Source organism: Podarcis cretensis, assembly GCF_951804945.1.
Source record: "Podarcis cretensis genome assembly, chromosome: 7".
NCBI lineage: Eukaryota > Metazoa > Chordata > Lepidosauria > Squamata > Lacertidae > Podarcis > Podarcis cretensis.
In genome coordinates this window covers 4,879,022-4,886,963 of record NC_137176.1, presented here as the reverse complement: position 1 = coordinate 4,886,963, position 7,942 = coordinate 4,879,022, and the positions used below count along the sequence as shown (strand labels likewise).

At 41.8% G+C, this 7,942-nt stretch overlaps 1 protein-coding gene across 1 annotated transcript; it reads left to right on the top strand.

Annotated features, from left to right (window-relative positions):
• The first annotated feature begins 2,816 nt into the window (after nt 1-2,816).
• On the top strand, nt 2,817-7,674 carry CD14 (CD14 molecule). The gene is made up of 2 exons (XM_079983616.1): nt 2,817-3,051; nt 6,257-7,674. The coding sequence occupies exon 2, from the start codon at nt 6,267-6,269 to the stop codon at nt 7,593-7,595; it is 1,329 nt and encodes a 442-aa protein (XP_079839742.1). The 5' UTR covers nt 2,817-3,051; nt 6,257-6,266; the 3' UTR covers nt 7,596-7,674.
• The last annotated feature ends 268 nt before the right edge of the window (nt 7,675-7,942 follow it).

Sequence of the window (7,942 nt, the reverse complement as noted above, 5' to 3'; positions counted from 1 at the left end):
AGGGCGGGAGAGGTGGTTTGAGTTACAGACAAAACTCCCCCCAAAGAAAGCACCCTGCAGGTCGCAGCAAAGGCGTCAATCTACTCATATTAATGCTTTGGTGGGGGGGGGGGCGTTGAAATAAAGAAGTACAGAAATAATGCTGTTTGATGGGACTTCTAAATAAATAATGCTGGATGTCATACCAGCCATGGGAAAGAACTTTAATATATGAAAGAAATATTGATATGTTAAGTTAAGGAATAGAGAATTATATTAGCATAAAGGTAAAGGTAAAGGTACCCCTGCCCATACGGGCCAGTCTTGACAGACTCTGGGGTTGTGCGCCCATCTCACTTAAGAGGCCAGGGGCCAGCGCTGTCCGGAGACACTTCCGGGTCATGTGGCCAGCGTGACATCGCTGCTCTGGCCAGAGCCAGAGCCAGAGCCGCACACGGAAACGCCGTTTACCTTCCCGCTGGTAAGCGGTCCCTATTTATCTACTTGCACCCGGAGGTGCTTTCGAACTGCTAGGTTGGCAGGCGCTGGGACCGAGCAGCGGGAGCGCACCCCGCCGCAGGGATTCGAACCACCGACCTTTCAATAGGCAAGTCCTAGGCGCTGAGGCTTTAACCCACAGCGCCACCTGCGTCCCCCTTATATTAGCATAGAAGAGGGGAATTTCGATGGTGAAATGGCTAAAATAGCTTAGGTTAACTGAAACATAACGTTTTGACTGTTGATAGTAAGTAGAATTAGAAGGCTGAGGGCTTATCCACACTAGAGCAGCTCGTGGATCTGCACCGGCCTTAGCAAGGCATTTTGATAAAAATCATATACAAAGTCCAGTGTTCACCATTAGGATATACACATAGACAGTACACATTTGAAAAGGGACCCCACGTTATCTAACCTCAGCAACTGCTGGTTTAGTGTAATTCCTACCAGCTCATTGGCTTGATCAACCAGTTGATAGGATTGATTATAATCAATTATAATCAATAATTATTAGAATAATGTGTGTGTATCGAAGTATTGCTTATAAGAGTTGTATTTATCATAAGATGAATAAAGCATCACAAAGGCATTTTGTGTCTGTCTTCTCTTGCATCGCTAACAAAAAATACCAGTGGTCACTGGCTGTATAAAATCCCTTTTTAGGACAATCAGGTACATCAACCATGACATGATGAAAGCTGGCGAAATCAGTATATATTTGGTGATCAAGAACCTGATTGGCTAACAGTAAAGGTAAAGGGACTCCTGACCATTAGGTCCAGTAGTGACCGACTCATCTCGCTTTATTGGCCGAGGAAGCCAGTGTACAGTTTCCGGGTCATGTGGCCAGCATGACTAAGCCGCTTCTGGCGAACCAGAGCAGCACACGGAAACACCATTTACCTTCCCGCCAAAGCGGTACCTATTTATCTACTTGCACTTTGACGTGCTTTCAAACTGCTAGGTTGGCAGGAGCAGGGACCGAGCAACGGGAGCTCACCCCGTCGTGGGGATTCGAACCGCTGACCTTCTGATTGGCAAGTCCTAGGCTCTGTGGTTTAACCCACAGCGCCACCCACGTCCCCATGATTGGCTAATAACATCAGGCCAAACCCAGCAGCCAACTGCATGCAGAAGCCTTGTGCTCCACTGCAGGGCCAGCCTTGACAGTAGGCAGAGTGAAGTGGCTGCCTCAGGCACAGATGCTGGGCAATGTACAGTTGTGAGGTGTCTGAGGGGGAGAGAACTGGGTGCCCCATTGCCTGCCCAGTGACCCCTGAACAAACTTGCTGCCTTCATGTGTGCTGCCCTTTTTGCCAGTGTTGATGTGAAATTTAGTAGCTGTGTCTACTAGGACAACATTTTTCCTTCACCTCAGGAAGCAAAATACCTTCTTGGACAATGCAGATTAAATGGTAAAAAAAACAAAACAACCATATTAATTTTTTTAACACACATGAATAGATAAGTGAGAAAGAACAAAACCACATCCTTGGTTGTTTCTTTTAGTTTCTTTGTGGTCATGCTAGCCTAAAATTAATTGATTTATGTGGACAGCTCACTTCCCCACCCCAGAAGATTAAAAAAAACCCCACAGGTCTGTTGAAACTGGAAATTCAAGTCTGTCCATTCCCCGCTCCCTCCTTATCTATGAAGGGAACATGATGGAACTGGTTGCCATCAATTCAACAGAAAATGCATATTCATTGCATGTATAGTCACTCACAATTTGTATGCTACAAGTGCCTGCTTGTATTTTGGCATTCCCTCCATGTTACTGAATTACATTTATTAACCTTTATGGGCCTTGATAAAAAAACCAGATCTAGTATTATTTACATAGATCCTCATGAATTTGCATGAGTTTTATATACAAAGCATACAAATTGGTAAAAATGTAAACAAAAATAAGCTTAAAAGCACTATCAGAACGTTATCAGTACCGTACCACCAACATCAAAATTAGCACAGGACAGCCTAAAATCCAGTACAAAGCAGCACTCAGGAATGCGATTTCACTGTTTGCTTTTCGTACCACAATAACCACATGCTGTCTGCTCTGAATAGGAGCCAGCCTGGGGTTGAGTAGTCTGGTCTACTTATCTTGTTTTTCTGTAAGGTGATGGCTGGAATACTAACAAATACCATCCTCTGTCCGGGAGCTAGCCTGACTTTCAGGAAGTCTGTGCAGGATGGACATGTGGAATTAGTAAAACAATTGTAGCTGCTGGGCTACTTTTGACAATAATGCCTTCTGCCTGTTATTTTTCGGAAATGAACTTGAAAGTCGAGATCACTTTCCGATTCACTATTTCCCAATTTGGAGCTCTTTGTTATGTAATCTTCCTGTGTTGGAAGTTCCTCAAAAGGCTTGTGAAATTCTGCTAAAATAACTAGAAGCAAGTTGGGAGGAAGAACTCAGCTGGAAAATTAAAACTGAGTAATATCTGACCCTTTGCTGCTACTGAACACAACGGGACAGTTCCTAAGACAACGTGTTGTGTGTGGAAAGGAGCAGAAGGGTATCTGTGGCAGATCTGTGGCAGAAACGAGTCTCAACTTCCAGAGCAGTTGGTAGGTGACTTTTAGCTTTGTTGTTGAAATGCCATTTTTCTCCTCTCAAGCACTAGAGGGCCACTCTGGCACATGTACAGCACAATCCTGTACGTATTATCCACGTATTTTCAGAAGTAAGCCCCGCCACTCGCCCGCCGTGTACAGTGGTAGCATTCTTCCAGCTAAGTATGCAAAAGCATTTTGTGATTCTGACATACCTTGCTGATAAACAAATGTCATCTCATACGCTACACTACTTTCCAGTTCTATTTTAGCTTTGCGACCTACTTCTGAACATAGCAATAATTAAATAGATTTCAGTTCCAGGAGAGCGCTATAACTGGCAGAATGCAAAAAAAACCCACAAAAAAACCCCAGACACGAACATTATTATTTTCTAAGGATGAACTATACATAGTCAGTGGTGTGGGTCTTCCAGGAAAAATTGCACATGCAAATAGGGTGATTTGCATATAGTGATTATCTAATGCCCTTAGAGAGTGATTTCATTTAGCATGCTTACTTTTACTTGTACTGTATTTAGTGAAGAAAGCTATGAACTTTGATAGTGTCAAGCTTGTCTAATATTTAGTTGCAAGTGGCACCCATTGTTATTAAAGAACTTATGAAATGTAAACTTTTCTGCAGAAAAATTAAGCCCTGGAAAATTTTGTGTCCCACATCACTGAATGCAACCATAAACCAACATCGTTGTAGCACAAGAGTGTCATTTGTGTCACATTTCTCTCAACAATAGGCTTGTTAGGAGTGTTTCCTTGGCTATGTGTTATTTGAAGTAAGACGGACAGGGCCGTGTCCCTTCTCTCTTTAATTGAAAGTATTGAAGGAAAAGATCCTCTCCTCTCTCCATCTCCTCATTGCTCACAAACAACAAAACCCATCTCCTGTTTGTTTTGTTAAGTAGTGAGCAGCAGTTTCCTTGCCTACCCTCTTACTGAGACAAATGTCCCATTTCTGACTGCAGGTGGCACTTCATGAGACTGAATGCCTTTCCATGCAGAAAATAAAATCAAATAATCATTGTACATAGAAAACTTGTCTATCAGGACAAAGGGCTCTAGCTTCTCCCTGGGATGGTAGTTTTCTGTGTGAGGGAAGTTTTTGCACACACCACTATTTCACATGATGTGAGCCTGTGAGGTGTCTGTTTGGGCTGGAAATGCAGGTGGGGCTGAGCCAGGAGTGGAAACTGGCATAGTGGCGCAAGTAGCATCACAAGGCCAAACCTGCGCTGTGTCTCCATTATAGTTTCTAAAGGGATGGAAGGGTATCTTTTTATCTGCGACGGTGGCAGCAAGAGTTCTGATCGCGGCAAAATGGAAGAGTAATGAAATCCCCTCTATACAAGATTGGATCCAAAAGCTGACAGAATATGCTAAATTCTATCAGAAAAAATAAAGAATAAATCAAAACAGGAATTTGTTTCAAAATGGGAGGTTTTCAAAGAATATTTGAAAAATAAATATAGTTGTTTAAATTCTGTAGCAGCATTCAAGGAACTTCAGTAATAGTTGCAAGGTAGATATAAGAAATTAGATATATTAAGAAAAAGTTTAATTATGATAAAAGTATGTATTGGCAATAAGTAATATGAAATTGAAATATGGAATAGACGGGAGGTTGGGTCTTTAGTGTTAAGACCAATATATGTTTTATTGTTTGTTAAGAAAATTATGTGTCTATGGTTATTACTGTGTGTAACTTGTGTTTTTGTGTTTTTTCTTTTTTCTTGTGTATCAATAAAAATTATATAAAAATATGTCAAATGCCTCTTCCCTCTATAAACTATATATATATATAGTTTCTAGAGGGAAGAGGCATTTGAGGCTCTCAGGTGCCATGCTACCTCTCCCATCCCCACTAGCAAAGGAATCCAGGATGATCCAAAAGTAAGAACTTGTCAAGAATGTATAACTTGCTGTTGAAATGGAACACTCAGGATGAAATGGTAAAATCAGCTATGATTAAATGGGCACAAGATGTTGGACATAATATTATGATGGCTGACTGGGAACAGTTATGGACCACAGGTATGAAATTTACGGCATGTAATGCCTTAAGAGAGAATTTAATGAAAATGATTTACAGGTGGTACATGACACCAGTCAAGCTTGCAAAAATTTACCATTTGCCCGATAATAAATGTTGGAAATGTAAAGAGACCGAAGGCACATTCTTCCACCTTTGGTGGACATGCCCAAGGATTAAGACTTTCTGGGAAATGATTTATAATGAAATGAAAAAGGTATTTAAATATACTTTTTTGAAGAAACCAGAGGCCTTTCTCCTGGGCATGGTCGGCCAATTGGTGCCAAAGAAGGATAGAACTTTCTTTATGTATGCTACAGCAGAAGCAAGAATACTTATTGCAAAGTACTGGAAGACACAAGATCTACCCACCCGGGAAGAATGGCAGATGAAGGTGATGGACTACATGGAATTGGCGGAAGTAACTGGCAGAATCCAAGACCAGGGAGAAGAGTCGGTGGAAGAAGATTGGAAGAAATTTAAAGATTATCTACAGAAATATTGTAAAATTAAGGAATGTTAGAAAGATGTTGGAATAAAGTTACATGGCTTTAGCAGAAATGTTATAAAGAATTAAGTATAATAGATTGTAATTGGATTAAAGAAAAAAATAATGTTAGAATTTGTTAAGTTAAATGATAGGACAGAAAATTGAGGAAGATGGAAAGGATTTGCTGAAACAATTAATCGAAGTGGAATACAAAAAAAGGGAAGTGTGAGGAGGTCGCTGAAACAAGTAAAAGAAAGTTAATAACATTGAAAGTATAGTTTGTGTTTCTTTTCTTTTTTTTAATTGTTTTTTTAAAATTTTTGTTATGTATATGTAATATTTTTGTTTTTGTATTGTATTGTATGGTTATGTTATGTTTAATTCTTTTTCTTTTTCCTTTCTGTAACTTTCAAAACTTTAATAAATATTATTAAAAAAAAAGGAATCCAGGATGATAAAATAGACAAAACCTCAGAGGTGTGTGGCATTACTTGGTGTATGTTGTTCCCACTGACTTCCCATGTGATCTGTCAAATCCTGCAGCATTCAGATGGTTGCTGACACTTTAGGAAATAATGTTGTGATTTAACTATGACTTTTCTGGCATGTGCTTTTGTAAACCAATAAAATCTTTAACAAAAAAAATATTTTAAAAAACAACAACTGTGGCTTTTCTCTTTTCAGGGTTTGCATCATGCTCAGAACTCAGGCCTTTGTGTTCTCCCTTCTCCTGGGACTGGAACTCCCCAAAGCGAAAGCCAACTGTAACTTTACAGAGTCCCTACGTCACTGTGTTTGTTCACTAGAGGCGAATAACTTCATTCAGTGCCTTCCAGCCACCACATATGAGCTTCGAGGAGGAAATCTGGAACAATTTGCAGGTTTTTCTGGAATCAAGCCAAACTCACAGTTAATTGACATTCTGCAGGCCCTGCTAGTTCGCAAGCTCATATTTTCAGACCTCATTGTGCCAGAGGTTCTCGTGCCAGGGTCCCTGCACTTTCTTTCCTACACTCAGGTCTCAGAACTTGAATTTGTAAACTGTACTTTCTTTGGAGCTGCTGACTGGAGCCTCCCAGGTTGGTGGGGGGACCTGAAGGTTTCTTCCTTGCGCTTTCACAAAGTGACGGCTGCCCCCCTGGACGACAGACTGAACATGTCCCGCCTGAGAAGGTGGCTGGAGACCCTGCAGAATCTGACTGTTACAGAGTCACAAGTCACATCTGTCCCGTGCGCAATTAGCAAGATGTTCACAGGGTTGCATTTACTGGATGTTTCGGGAAACAATTTCCAGGACCAAACCATGAAGTCAACATTCTGCAAAGGGGTTTTCCCGCAACTCCAAATCTTAAAACTCCACCACAACAATCTGACCTCTTTTGAGACTGTGTGCAAGACTCTTGGCCATCTCAAGATGCTCACTCACTTAGACCTAAGTCAGAATAACTTTCAGCCCCGAGTCTTTTCCTCCTCCTGCACGTGGCCACATTCGCTTCATATTTTTAATTTGTCCAGTACAGGGTTAGAGGAAATAGGCAGCTCTCTGCCACCCAACATTGAGATATTGGACCTGAGTGCCAATAACATTTTTACCCTTGACTTCTTACTCCCTGCCTTGAAAGAGCTCTACCTGTCCAAAAACAGGCTGCAAACTGTTCCCTCACTCGACAGGCTTCCTAGTTTGCAGGTCCTCAGTCTTGATCAAAACCACATCTCACAGCTTCCCAGCAATCATCTCATGCGTCTGCGGAGCTTGAAAGCTGGTCACAATCTCTACAATTGTTCTTGTTCCAGGGATATCCAGGAGTTAGCAGCAAAACCATCATTGCTGCCTGATTGGCCACAGGATTATACATGCCATTCCCCTCTCAATTACCAGGGCTCCCTGGTAAAAAATGCACATTTTTCATCACTGCGGTGCAAGGCTCTGGTCAGTCGTGGGTCAATATTCAACTTGCTGATATGCCTTCACCTTGTTTTTCTGTTTGCTTTCAGTGCTACAATTTCCGGACATTTTCTTTGAGCAATTCTGAACTGTTGGGACTCGTCAGGGAACTAAAAGCAGATCACAATTGATTGTGGCATAAATTAAGTGTAAGCTACTCAACTGGGCTAGATTTTAACAGAAGTACTGTTTTTGGGGGACAGGAGGCGGGCAGGTGTGGAGGATTCCCTGGTCCTGAATGGGGTAACTGTGCCCCTGAAGGACCAGGTGCGCAGCCTGGGAGTCATTTTGGACTCACAGCTGTCCATGGAGGCACAGGTCAAATCTGTGTCCAGGGCAGCTGTTTACCAGCTCCATCTGGTACGTAGGCTGAGACCCTATCTGCCTGCGGACTGTCTCGCCAGAGTGGTGCATGCTCTGGTTAT

What these genes read in the sequence shown, in the direction of transcription:
- CD14 (XM_079983616.1), top strand. Translation starts at nt 6,267, where the DNA reads ATGCTCAGAACTCAGGCCTTTGTGTTCTCCCTTCTCCTGGGACTGGAA.